The 14,824-nt window shown below is 40.4% G+C and overlaps 1 protein-coding gene across 2 annotated transcripts; it reads left to right on the forward strand.

The window, feature by feature from the left end:
• Positions 1 to 7,710: 7,710 nt before the first annotated feature.
• etf1a (eukaryotic translation termination factor 1a) lies at positions 7,711 to 13,543 on the forward strand. 2 transcript variants are annotated; one of them, XM_028416752.1, is made up of 11 exons: positions 7,711 to 7,856; positions 8,240 to 8,350; positions 9,623 to 9,798; positions 10,033 to 10,172; positions 10,276 to 10,414; positions 10,550 to 10,740; positions 11,314 to 11,443; positions 11,531 to 11,704; positions 11,805 to 11,869; positions 11,982 to 12,129; positions 12,824 to 13,543. In XM_028416752.1, the coding sequence occupies exons 2-11, from the start codon at positions 8,265 to 8,267 to the stop codon at positions 12,904 to 12,906; spliced, it is 1,332 nt and encodes a 443-aa protein (XP_028272553.1). In that variant the 5' UTR covers positions 7,711 to 7,856; positions 8,240 to 8,264; the 3' UTR covers positions 12,907 to 13,543. The 2 variants fall into 2 exon arrangements, with proteins under 2 accessions (XP_028272553.1, XP_028272554.1); XM_028416753.1 differs by having other exon boundaries at positions 7,730 to 7,852.
• The last annotated feature ends 1,281 nt before the right edge of the window (positions 13,544 to 14,824 follow it).

Below are 14,824 nucleotides of genomic sequence, written 5' to 3' on the forward strand. Positions count from 1 at the left end.
TTTCCTCTGCTCCACCAGGGTTTAAGCAGCAGAGACATCCGTGGCTATATCTTTGTGTAGAGGGTGAGTGGATGGTTTCTGCAGGTATCATTTTAAGCAAAAATCCATACTTTGCTTCTACTTTTCCATCTTAATGACTAAAGTGACTTTTTAACTCCAGTTAGGCTGGAATTAGGTTATGGTTGGAAATTGGAATTTAGGTTTAAGAACTAAATAATTCTTTATCTTCGACATTTAAAAAAAATGTGTGTCCATACATAAGGTTGGATTCTTTCCTATTTATGTTCTGACCAAAGGCCATAGGTACCTCAGGTGCCACTTCAGGCTGCCTCATGAGCAAGCCAGGCCCCACAGGCCCTCATATTAAATGACTACTATTACAACAGAAACAATCATACAAGCAGTGTATACAAGTATACAAAGTTGTACAAGCAACTTTGAGTGATAGATTGACGTCATCTCAGATCATCCTGCTTAGGCGTTGCTTGCCTACCTCAGCTCTTTGCCTGCATTTGGATTAACCAAGAGTTAGCATGATGCTCTGCCAATACGGCAATAATGAGATCTACCACACAGAGCTCCTAAACCATTCCTCAGTAAACCTGTGGGGGATTATTTTTACCTTAAAAAACTATATCCAAATTCCGAACATGTGTTTTAATTGTATAACATGTGTTGCTACTGCCTCCAGAAACAGAAAAGTGAGGATGGGTTTAGTCTTTTTAGGGTCTTGTGAAGTGTGACAGAGGAAATGATGAGGCTGGGAAGTGAAGAGATGCCAAGCTCCATTAAGAAGGAGGAAGTCTCAGCAGTGAGTGTGTTTTGAATGGGGATGGTGCACAAAATTCTATCTGTACTCTTTCTCTCTCCAAAATAAAGATCCAAAAATGGGACATTGTCAGTGGACATTCACAGTAGGAGTTGGGCAGCAAGCGATGGATGTATGTGGTTGAACTGCTTCCAACAGCAGGATGCAGAAGTGATGAGGAAGAGAAGGGAAGCAGCACAAAATGGAGTTAAACAGTATCTTTCTATCTTTACACCCAAATTGTAAGTAGGCACAGCTAGCACTGCCGGAGTGCAACCAGACTGATCCTGTAAAACCATGTAGGCGTGTAAGCATAGTAGACTTGTGTTTGCCACAGGGCTTATTTTCTTCAGTAATGCAAAAGTCAATTAAAAAATTCTTGTCATTACATCGACCTACCACCTATGTAAATTCTATACACTTTTGAATGAATTCATAGATGTTTTTTGAAGGAGACTTTCTTTACGAAGACATATGGCTGCTGTCCTTCAGTCTTCACAGTGGTTGTGGGACTAAACTTTTGTCCACAGCTAGACTGCAGTGGACATTGGTTTTATTTGACCTTTTCACTGTTTATATGCTGAGAACTCAATTTTTTGTCTTTGCCTGGCTATCTTTCTTTCTCTGAGTTTCTGTGTTCATTGACGTATTCAGGATGGTAACTGAAAACTGTACTTAGCATTAAGACACATCCAGACATCACAGAATTTCTTCCATTATGTAGGTTTGATTATGTAAAACATGTGAATGTAGTGAAATGTCTGCATATATAAAACACTAAGTCCATAGCATAATCTTGCAATTAGAATAATTAAAGCAGTCTCTGCAGCTATCCATATTCACATCTGCAAGGGAACATACAGAGACTCAATTCTAGGAGTTTACAGTTAAGACAATCACTGTAAATCTTGACAGTAGCTATAATGCTTATGTCAACATGATAACATACAGCACAGATACACTGCCTGCCAAATTTAATGTTTACTATTTCCATTCTGGTGAATTTTAAGATGGTCCGATCCTCTGGTGTCAGTCTGCAAGGACATAAATATTAGCTTACTGTATGTGCTGTCATAAATATTGTATGTTCCTTCCAGATGCTGATTTTTTTTTTTTTTGTCTGTCTAACCAGCAGACATTTGCTCTCTTTTGTATTTTAACACTAGGCTTCTGTTTTTTAGGTTTTGGCATTGTTGCTGAAAAACGCTAACATAAATTAAGTTTGATTATGCAGTGTTATAATTTTCTAACATTAGTGCTAAAGCAGCTACTCGTTATTTGTAATTAGGGTTAGCACTACCACCGTGAATGTTATACTATGACAACATTTTGCCTGTAATAAAGTAATTGATCAACAGCAAAAAAGGAGCTTGCATTTTATATATTACAACAGGCACGAATACATAGAAATCTCATTATCAGCCAGCAGCTCTGCTCTTACCCTCCTTTCTGCCAGCAGATTTAAGCTATCCTGCAATATTGTAATTACAGTGATAAAGCTTGTTAAAGAATAATACACCGCTGCCCACCTTTCCATTTAAACTCTTCCCTTCCCTCATCTGTCTCGGGCTTTAGTCTCCTCTCTCTTCATTTAATCTTAAACCAGGGATTGCTGGCATTTATTACAAGGCGCTCTTTGTTGCCTCCATTCCTCTTTTGTTCATGGGGATATAAGATATTGATTTACTCATTTAGGAACAACTGCAAATAATGCACCAAATGATGGAAAGCTTGTTTCTCCTTCTCCTCTCTAAGCTTTGTAGTCACCCTGGTTTTCTTTCAAGATGTTATCCATGCCTCACCACTGTTTTAGGCCTTATGCTGCAGGGGCACACACTGATGTACACTTTCAAACTGACCACAAAAAAAAACATTTTAACACAATACTGACCATAACTGTAAATCTGTTAGCTAGAGATTAAACTTTTTAGGAGACGTTTGTACACATAATTTTGCCTTTAGTATGTATGCGTGTCACTGACTTTTGATTTTCCCCATCATCCTTCAAAGAAAGTTTGCCTCACCAGACATGCCTTTGTCTGAGTTTAATACAGCATATTAAAACTATTGAACTGATAATGCCCTTTCTATAGTCAATTTGATTAATGCAGCTTGAAGAAGATCAATTTTCTGCCATCTTTCTCCCCTGTTTCATCCCCTCCCCCCTTTCTTCCATCAGGCTATCTGTGAGGTTGTCATGGTGGTGGCTCCAATATAATGATTTCAGACTGCTTTAAAGCTGCACTGCATGAGTGATGGCATGGATTACTGTATGTGCTAAACTCACTGGTATGAAAACTTGATTTGCCTGGGGAGTGACAACCAAGACCTTACTTTGTATAATGGTCAAAGATACAATAACAATACATAAATTGGTTCTCTTTGTGGGGTACGTTGTCTCAAACCTTGCAGTAATAGCAGTTTAAATTAATCCTCTTCCTAGTCTCTCATTCATTTATTGTGCCCTGGGCCAAATATAACCAGTCAGAGATGTAGTGTTTTTAACATGTGGCAGCTGTGGATGGAACAGCAGTTCTAAAACAGCTCATCCACATAGAAGCCAATGATAGGTAAAGTGAATAACAATGGATACATAAGGCTAGCCCATGTGGCAAACAAACTGCTGAAAAAACGGTGTCAGAACACATAGTGCATCATTGCTAGCTGCAGTCAGCACAGTGCCCATGAGCATCACAAATAAAGCCATGGAGCAATGGGAGTGTGTTGTAAAGGATTTGCCTTTCATGTCTTGGTGCCTGATTCTGCAGAACATATTGGGTTTTGTGGAATCCATATGTTTTGATGAAACCTGAGGGGCTTCCAGCATCGTTGTTGTGCATGATCAGTGTATGTGTTTTTATGCACTGTATTAAGTCCTCTGATACAGATTTCTAACAAAATGTACCATCGTGAAAAAATTGAAGGGAGCATCTGATGATCTCCTATTGGGGAAGGATATTCAGGCTTTATCAGGTGAATCTGTTGACTGCCACATAGCAACATTCTGTTTGCTTGGGCAATTCTGTTTAAAATGTAATAGTTTACATTACAGTAAAAGAAAATAAGACATGTACAGATTTAAACTTGTAAATTTACCTGAAATAAACACTGAAGTCTTCACACTGTCAGGCGTGAAGGACAAATAAATTATTCCCTTGGTCAGTCAGTGGTGTAGGCATACCAGCTGGTCCATATTACCTTTGGGTTTAACCCCTTTCCAATGCATCATTAAGATTGACTGTGTGTCCCGGCCTCTAAATTGAGGTTATTGGTCTTAATCCACTGCACTGATAAACTCCTAATAGCCTACACAGCGTGGACATGAAGCATGTCTCGCCCTATGCCTCAAAAGACCTCATTTATATTTATGACAACCTCGTCTCTCCATTCCTGATTAATCCACTTAATATTTAAGCGTAGATCCGTAGATCTGTGGTGAGTAAGACAACCAGGAATGTGACAAGAATGTCAACTCAGAGATTTGCCAAAAAAAAACATACTTGCACCCAAGCTTTGAACTGAACCAGAAACTCACAGAGACCCAGCAGATGCTTACCAGACACTAATATTTGTATACATTCTCATTCCCATACAGCACTTTCTTAGAAGATTGGTTTAAGTCATAAGCAAACTATTGAAGTGCTGACAATTATGAACCCCTCTTTCAGTGGGGAGGACAGAGAAAATGAGCTTGAGAGACAGACACATACTGAGTCACTGATTAGCTAGTCAGCAGAGAATAAGTGCTCCTTAATTCCCTCTGAAGAGTTCAAAGGTTTCTGTGTGTTGTGAGCTGTGCTGAACACACTGTGGAGCAAATGTTTTTTATGGGAGGGGAACCATCGAGGCTTTAACATGTCAGTGAAAGCAACGTTACAAGTGTCACACAAACAGAGCTTTGATTTGTTTTCTGTTTCAAGAAGTTTATCTCTGATTTTGCAAATGCCTGCCTGCCTGCCGGATCGGATGCATCCTCACTCCCACTGTCTTTGTAGCCCACTCACATCTCCAAATGACGACAAGCAACACTGTGTCCTTGAATACCCCAGAGAGTCCCTCCTGCTGCCTTCACTCATCCCTTTTTCCCTTCAACTCTACTTAAGCAGATGGCCACAGAGGGCAGATAGCGCTCCAGTAACGCTGGTTGCAGATGTTTGGGGTCAGTCTGTGAATCACTGTCCCACACATATGCCTATACAACCTGGACCGACCACTTTGACACACAGGTGTCACTACGGTACCATATTGACTATTACTCTTCTACTAGGATATGATAGCTCTCTCTTGATACTTTACAAACCATAGTGTGATGTTACAAATAGGGCAAACACCTTCATTGATCACTGAGGTTCTAAGACCCATCGACCACCTTAAGGTCTGACTGATAGGTTTGTGGCTTAATAGAGGAAGAAGAAATCAGCGTTACTGACTTCCAGACAGCTGTCCACTGCAGTGATGACTTAATTGTCACTGTCTAAATGTCAGTCACTGAGCTCAGCGAGTAATCTGAGGGTGTCAAATCAAAACGTAGATTATCATCAACAGTTGTAAATGTATCTTGTATACATTTGAAATATTGTTGTTTTGATACAAATTAAGCTCTTAGCGCAAGTTCCATAAGGAAGACTCTGTTCTCTTCATCATTGTTTAAGCACGCCATCCACCAATCTTCTCCCCATCCGCCTCCCTGATCTCTCGCTCTCCACCCTTCTATTACTCTCTTATTGTCTCTCTCTCTTGCCCCTCGCTCTCCCTCTCTTTAACCTCCCTCTCTGGCACAGGTGATGATAGAGAGCACCTCTCTCGCCAATCAGCTGTCGGTCCGTCCCTCACCTACCCAATCACGGCTTAGCAAAAAAGTCTTTCATCTCTCCTCCAGCTATCTTTCAGATCGATTCAGGCAACCCTCCTCCAACCCAAGCACCGTCAGAGTCATGCCAGTTCAAGCCCTCCTCTCTCCAGCCTTCTCTGCCACCACCAGGTCTAAATCCAGGGGGACATCTGATTTAAGGGCCTCTCCTCCTGCTCTTTCCTCCTTTCTAGATGTGGTCATTGCATCAGTGTCTAAAACGCCAAAGCACATTCCACTTCTTTGTATGACAACAAATTTACTCTCATCCAGTCACCTCAGTCTCTTCTGATTGAACTAATATGATGCTTTTCTGCATTTACATAAAAAAATACAAACTTGTGACAGAGCAAAATATAACAGCTCTTACATTTTTACTTAACATTCAGGCCACAGATCTAAAACCCTGATATGCTGGTAAAAAAAACTCTGTTCTGTCACATTTAGCAAAAATATATAACCAATGTACTCTGCTCATCGAAATACTTATGTGTGACGACCAGGTGAAATGAGGAATAGCTACCCTGGCCAAGACAGCTCCTATTCACAGCACAGCAAGCACAATCCATTTCAAAGCGACAGATCATTACAGCTCTGATGGTCGACAGATGGTGATGAATTGGCACGGTTACCGGTGCTGGACAATTTTTGAGGCAGTCAGTTGCACAAACTGCTTTATCACATTTCCTCCCCAATGTAGCCATCATCAGAGCACCAAACAATGTCAGAAACTCCAAACACCTCCTCCTACTCTACCACTTCACCAGAGATGGGTAATACTGCAGGGATCATCCTGGAGAGTGTTGCTTCATGCACAAAACAGATGTTTGTTCTGATGGAAACAGCAATGATTCACTAAAGATGCTGACTAATATCAACCATATGGTGACATAATAATGTCTAACAAGCTACATGCCACATTTAGTAACATACTCACACTCATACCAACACACAATAAGGCCTGACTTCTGGATGTCCCATTGAGGAAAGAAACAGAAGCTTCGGGCATATGATGTAGGTCACCAACAAACATAAGTGAGACGCTGGAATGCCAGTCTCATTGCTACTAACCAATGCTGTCATCTAGTGGTGTAGATCGGTTTATGCCTTAGTATTCTTGTAACACTGCATGTAAAGAAATAATAAAAGAAAAACAAAAAACAAAATGATGCTTCTGTATGTGTTATTAATGCATAAGGTAAATTTGGAAGCTTATTATGAGGTCCTTTTTTTCTTTTTTGCATTCTAGTGAAAATAACTTAATAAAATTGACATAGGCTATTCAGTCTCAAATGTGGTATGTTTATTAAAGGTCCATTGAAGGTTTACTTCAGAGAAAGACAGAAAGACATTTGCACAACAGTCATATTTGTTGTTTTTCAATGTACACAGATTTGGCTACAATAAATGAAGTATACTAACATTATTTGTGTTGAGTTTAGGCAAGCTTAGCAGTTAATTGTTGTGTGCATCTAACTACACTCTGCTTACACTGGACTCACTCTAGAACCTTAAGTTTACATGTAGTTCAACCATTCAAACATCATTCTGTTCAGCTCTTCAAGACTATTTAACTTGTATTCCAACTGCCAAATGTATCTCCTCCTATTAAGATTTTCTACTTTTCAAAATAAGAGCTTCATCTTTTTAAATTCTTAACCGTGTTTCATCAAATTAAATTCAGATTGCAGATTCTCCAGCAATTCAGAACAAACCTTCACATCAGCATTCATAGCAATGCTTCAGCTGCAGCAATCAGACTTGTTAGAAGTTGACCTTAAGTTGACAAATAACTCCACAAAGATAATGTATAAAAATTAGTTGGCTTAAATAGCAAAAAGCAACAGTAAATGTGCATATGCTGATAACAAGAATACCCGTTAAGACTCATTACACTAACTATATTACCCATAATTCAACGTTACTGACGCCTCCCCGGTTCGGATGATATTTTCAAGTTCTGTCCAATCGTTGTTTAGCTTTGTATGATGGACACAGCAGATGAGAGATCTCATTGGTTTCTATGTGGTTTCCAGGAAGTGAACGCCACCTCCCACACGTGAGCCTCCGTCGATAGCACCACGCGCAGCGTGTGGAGGAGAGAGAAACCGGTCGGGAGAGCAACGTCATTCCTCGGACCACCGACTCGACGTAGCGCTGCAGACAGAGAGCTGAGCGGAGCGGCGTTGTCCGAGGCAGGTAACGTATCTTTTTCCGTTTTTATCAACATACTCATCCTCTGGAAAGCAGGCAGTTCGTTTCCAAGGAACATGAGGAAAGTAGGTCGCATTAGATAAGAACAGGGTGGACGCTAGGGCCTGGTAGACTGTAGGCCTGCTATCCTCCGCGCTCTATACTGACAGGGACAGCCCGGGTAGAGTCTTTCCCTCACGGTCAGTCCAGCTGCTAGTACTAGTCAGGTGCCCTAACGGACACCGCGCCACTAGTTTGGAGAGGTACCTAGTCCCGTTAGATGAGACACACGATTGTCAGCCGAATACCACTATTGTAGTTATTGTTAAGTTTGTTTATTATCCGCTTCACCACATGTGCTTAGCTCTTCTTTTTCACGCTTTTTTCAGGTGCTGAAGCGATTACAGCAGAAAGATGGCGGACGACCCCAGCGCGGCGGACAGGAACGTGGAGATATGGAAAATCAAGAAGCTGATTAAAAGTTTGGAAGCTGCCCGTGGGTAAGTAACTATCTAATGTTGTTTATTGTATGTGTGTTGTGTGACTGTAGCAGTGTTTATAGTTTCGGGTAATTTGTAAATACTGATTGCTGCAACAGCTGGAGATCGGATAAGTGGGGCCGAATTTGGGAGTGGTTAGCTTAGCTTAGCTAACTGAGCTTAGCATACCATTTGCTGCTAACAAGTTAGCCGACTGCTAAGCGCTAGCTGTTGTCGCATTTATTATGACAGGGGCTTGGAATCGCTGTGTTTATTTGGGATAAATTGCGTTTTGTTTTGTCCATGTTAATTGGATATAACTGACATTGCGGAGAGTTTTGTGCCAAGGCTATGATGGTAGCAGCGGTGATGCTAGCTTTATAGCTAATCAGACCCGCAAATAGACGTCATCTCTGGAAGCAGGCCGCCATGGGTGTCTTTAACAAAAAAGCACGTTGATGAGAAAGGAAGGCCGGCTAGCTTGCCGTTGCACGGTCACGTGCTTCGATAGCCACACATAACTTTGTTACGTTTATTCAGCGTTTGTACTTAAAGACCATATGAAAGAGCTTATTAATTCCCCCTAGAGTTCAATAAGTTAGTCACCTCATGGCAACCGAACTGTTGGCTAAATTAAAGCTGAACCGGCTTCAGAATGGTCAGGTGAAAAAGAAATCAGACGTTTGCCGGCAGGGACATTGTGGGCATTTTGAATTATCAAACGCGACATGTGAAATGTGGGTGTTGCTACACTGGCCCATAGCTTGCTCTGCGACAGCCTGCCGTTCAGTGTTGCGCAGAATTTGCTGTCCTGTGCTCCGGCGCCTGCCATGTCACACACAGTTGACTATTTGCCCTACATTCATCCGGCCGTTACCTGTGAGTGTGTGAGTGAGTGTGTGTAAGCGCAGTGTCAGCCTGTACTGGTATGCTTTGTCTTTTGACAGGTCGTGAACAGAGAGAGACAACAGTGTTGAGCAGTTGAACTGAAATTCAGACCTTGGTTTCAAGGACGGAGATTGTTCCACTGTAATACTGTGTACTGTGACCTCTCTGTTTGTCCCTCAATGTGACAGAAGTGATAGTTGGCAAAGAAATGTAATGTTTACATCATAATACTAAGTGTTCCCAGAAGTAGTAACACACACAAGACCTGAGTTTAGTTACTGTATATAACACATCACACCACTGGTGATTTAACAGAGCTTTACACTTGTTAGACCACTGTTGCACTGCAATGATCATCGAACGTGCAGATAATTACTAAATGTAATCGTTGCTCTCTCTTTGTAGTAATGGCACCAGTATGATCTCACTGATCATCCCTCCAAAGGACCAGATATCCAGAGTTGCCAAGATGTTGGCTGATGAGTTTGGCACTGCTTCCAACATCAAGAGTCGAGTCAACAGGCTCTCTGTACTTGGGGCCATCACCTCTGTACAGCAAAGACTAAAACTCTACAACAAGGGTATGTGTTAAAAAATGAAAAAGCCAGATCTTCTTGTAGGATAGCCTTTTTTTGGGCAGATTAAGTTCCTGCATTAAAGTTTTAAGATTCTACCAAAACACATTTACAACTATATTTAAGGCCTTTTGAACAGTTAATTATGTGTTTTTATTTATTACACTGTATTCCTTTTTTCTTCACCTCTATACAAATCGTTTCTCATGTATTTGCCTGTGACTTCTTTTTTCTTGCCAGTGCCACCCAATGGGTTGGTTGTATATTGTGGCACCATTGTGACAGAGGAAGGCAAGGAGAAGAAGGTCAATATCGACTTTGAGCCTTTTAAGCCAATCAACACCTCCCTGTACCTCTGCGACAACAAGTTTCACACCGAGGTGAGTCTTTTTCCTAGCTTCTTACTCAATTTATAAGGTTCTGGGTATATAAACGGATGTTATTCTGTCTGTTCTGACACATTCTTTTTGTTGCCTTACACAGGCATTGACAGCCCTCCTTTCCGACGACAGTAAGTTTGGCTTTATTGTGATCGACGGAAGCGGGGCACTGTTTGGCACGCTGCAGGGCAACACCAGGGAGGTGCTGCACAAGTTCACTGTGGACTTACCCAAGAAACACGGTACTGATCCACAGTGATTACACAGAACCTTTATTTCATAATAGATGCAAAGATCAGTAGACTTAGCAAAGTGACACTCAGATTTTAGGTGTCCTTTTAACTCTAAAGACTGTCTCTTTGTCATTGTTCTTTCAGGCAGAGGAGGACAGTCTGCTCTGCGTTTTGCTCGACTGAGAATGGAGAAGAGACACAACTACGTGAGAAAAGTAGCTGAGACAGCAGTCCAGCTCTTTGTGTCCAATGACAAAGTTAATGTGGCAGGAATGGTTTTGGCTGGTTCTGCTGACTTCAAGACTGAGCTCAGCCAGTCTGACATGTTTGACCCAGTAAGTGTGCCTGCTATTTAGGAGCTTTATTTTCTTTTTAACACTCACCACTGGTACAAATAAACATCTAAAAATGTGTACATAATGTATACAAAAAACATGTAAAGCTCCAAAAATTGCAATACCTTTATTAGGAATGCAACTACACACGGTATTTTACCAACTTATGTTATCATCCTTGTAGTTGTGGGACTAAAAAAACTTGTCTTTATTATTTTTTTTTTTGCCAATTTGTTTTTTTGGGGTTAAATACACCACACTACACCCAAACATTGTGAAAATAGACAGAAAATGTACATAAGCAACAACAAAGCATGCTTTAATAATTAAGCATGTAATAATATGCAAATCTCAGACTTATTTAGGAGTTTGGATGATAGTTCCTTCGTTTGTGTACAAACCATTGAATAGTAAAACAAAAAATAATGGTTTCCACAGCTCTTGAGGAAACAAAATATGTATATGCTTGTAGTCATATTTCTGGTGACCTTGATGGAGAAAGTTATTTGTTCTTTAAAACTCCTTTGTCACAATGTGGGTATCTGGTGTACTAATGTTGTTTGTGTTCTACAGAGGTTACAGGCCAAGGTTCTAAAGCTGGTGGACATCTCTTACGGAGGAGAGAATGGTTTTAACCAGGCCATCGAGCTCTCAGCAGAGGTTCTCTCAAATGTCAAGTTCATCCAAGAGAAGAAGCTCATAGGTGAGTTGTCCTCCTTGTGCTCTGTTAAGGAGTCACTGCAGCTCTTGTTGGTATGTTTCTTTTTATAATGCTTGTCTGTTTTTATAGGGCGGTACTTTGATGAGATAAGTCAGGATACAGGGAAGTACTGCTTTGGTGTGGAGGACACACTTAAAGCCCTCGAAATGGGAGCAGTGGAGATCCTCATAGTCTATGAGAACTTAGACACCATGCGCTACATTCTGCGTGTGCATGGGGCAGAGAGCAATGGAGCAGAGAACGGTATGCAGAATACATTTCCCTGTACTATAGCTTAGGCACAAGGCCGTAATGTATTTTCATCTCATTTTTTTAAAAACATTTTTTATTCATTATTTTTCAGACGAGAAGACTTTGTACTTAACGCCAGAACAAGAGAAAGACAAGTCTCACTTCACAGACAAGGAGGTGAGTGCCACAAAGAGCATGGATCCCTACAAGTTAAAACAAACCTATTACCATGAGATCCGTCAGGATACGGAGAAGTCCTGAATTAATGTTTTGCCAACTCCGTTTCTAGACGGGGCAGGAGCATGAGCTGATCGAGAGCATGCCACTGCTGGAGTGGTTTGCTAACAACTACAAGAAATTTGGAGCCACACTCGAAATAGTAACGGACAAGAGCCAGGAAGGGTCCCAGTTCGTCAAGGGCTTTGGAGGCATTGGGGGTAAGCAGGCAGTGGTTTACGATGGAATTGTACATTACAGCAAAATCACTACATGGCTGTTTTTTTTTCTCATTTTCACCTTAAACCATACGTGTTTATACTAACTGTACCAATGACACACTCGCTTTCTTCCTGCATCTTGACTTTCATCTTAAAATAAACATGGCAGCTACGATCACAAGGAGTCTTCCTGAAAGTGCAAAGATTAAAGTTTCCCAACAAGACCAGTAGTGTTTCACGTTATCGCTTCTTAAACAACACAAAGTTGTCTATACTTTATTACCTTAGACTGTATGTCAGCACTGTACAGACATTCAACAAATCTTTACCACCATAATAAATTAGGAGTAAAAATGAGTATTACTGAGTTCTCATCATGCATAATCTGTAGCTGATCCAGACCCATCTGCAAAAAATTCTAAAATGGTTGATTGTGCAAGATGTCGGGTTAACATCATTGTTTCAAAGGAAAAGTCTTTTAAGTGGTTCTTTGAACAGTACCTATTCAGCTTAATGGTAAATGTTTTATGGTTGATTGAGCATGAACTCTGTCATCTTAAAATGATATTAGTAACATTAGACAGAACGACAGAATGTCAGAACAGATTGTTCCTTTAGTCCTGCCAAGGTCTATTAAATCAAGTCTTTCAGTCGTCATGTTACACCTGTTAATCCATTGTCTCTGTGTTCTTAGGTATCTTGCGGTACAGGGTGGATTTCCAGGGTATGGAGTACCAAGGAGATGACGATGAGCTCTTTGATTTGGATGACTACTAGGTAGTCTTGGACTGTTATTGGGAGAAAAAAAGAAAAGAGTGAAGAAATAAGGAAAGAAAAATGCCACCTCTCTTGCAGCAAGTGAGAGGTGCGACTCTGTTGACCATATATATGACAGACACACCTTCCAATTTACCTGTTGCATACACAAACTTGCACATACATCTGTACACGAAACAAAATGCATCACACAGGCCGGAGAGGAGTGAGATGTTCTTTCATCCAGAGAGGGAGAAAACCCTTCCTGAATAAATCCCTGCCTTACAGTGCTGGTTCCTTCCCCTAGTTGGATTGGACTTGACTCATGTTTTTTTTGTTTATTTTTTCCCCTCCTCCCCTCCATTTTGAATGAACACAACAGCAAGTTCCCAGATTCCTCGCTGCCCCTGACCAAGTCTGAAGATGAACTTTGGACTCACTCCTCACATATAGAAAATATATTTTCCTTTCTTGCCCCGTCATTCCCCTTACCCTCTCTCTCTTTCTCCCTTATATGCTTTCTCTCTCTCTTTTTTTGCATTTCATTTTTTTACTGGTAACTGCTGCTGTTGTATTTTATGAGAGTGGGGGATTTTTTTTACCTGGGTTTCTGTAGAGAAAGGGGGACAAAGTATTAAATTTGAACTGCTGAAAACCATTGCTACCTCCTCATCTGCTGTGGTCTTAATCCTGTGCCATGCCTCACCTGAAAAGGGCCTGTCTTTTCCCAGAAGTCCAGACATCAAATGAATGTGTTGAGTGTCTTGACTGAGTTAAGTATGCCTTGCATCTTTTAAGGGATCCAGTTGGTTCTGCAAGTAATGTTGAAATTAAATTAATATAAAACTGCAGGAAGCAATAACCCCAAATCACCTTGGATATGAGTGCTCAATAATATCCCCTAGTCTTTTATAAAAGTACATTTTTTTGGATGAAATCAACTTATAATAATTATCTTCCATATATATAACATGTTTTGTTGTAGCTTTTTATGTTATAGCTTTTTGTAACCAGAAATCAATTCCAAAACCAAATTTGCAATTACAATTATTGCAGGTGAAAAATGCAGATAAAAGTTTGAGAAGTCATTAAGAAAAATGAGATGTGGTATTTTATTGTCTCAAACGTTCAGCCATATGAGTAGGACTTTGATTAAAGTTCCTAAACAAATGATTAAAAGACACATTTTCTTCAGTTAAAAGGGGAAAACTGCATTAGTGAATTCTGAACTCCATGCTGAAGAGAAAACTGATTTACTTTAACCCTGTTATCTGTAAACGGGTGTAAGTGTTGAGAATATGAGTTTTCATATGCTTTAGTGACTGTCCTATGGGATTAATTGAAAAAGCATAAACAAAGGTCAACCAAGGTAACTAAAGTTGACCTAATTTACTTAAATGTCTGGGTCACTGAACTGAGATTGGAGTCTTACGTCAGTCCATATTCAGGCATGAGATACCTCATTATCTCTGATGCTGTTTGTGTGTAGTAATTGGGTGGAAGTATTAGGTCATTTTTGATTATCCCTCTTCATTTCCAGCTCCATTCATTTCAGCAATGCATAACCACCATGTGGAGTTTGGTTCATCTGTTCTTTGAATTGAATTTTACCGAAGCCTCTTTAACACACAACTAGAATACTTCAATTTAAACTGTTGTTACTATTCCTATTACTGTTTTGTGGAGCTGGCTATTAATGACCAGTTTCCTATAAATTCACATACAGACATTTAAATAGCTAATGTCTTGCAGCATCACATCGCAAAGCTATGCGGATGATTGATTTTGCCTTAGTGTATTCCTCTTCAGGATAGCAACAGCATCTTCATCCATTTGCCTTTTTGTTTGGGGGAGTAACCGGGGAAGCCTTGGTAGCATGGTAAGCCAATCAATAAAAAGTAAAGCGGTGAAGTCACGCCTCCTTAGACAAAATCTATCC

This window comes from Parambassis ranga, chromosome 10 (genome assembly GCF_900634625.1).
Source record: "Parambassis ranga chromosome 10, fParRan2.1, whole genome shotgun sequence".
NCBI lineage: Eukaryota > Metazoa > Chordata > Actinopteri > Ambassidae > Parambassis > Parambassis ranga.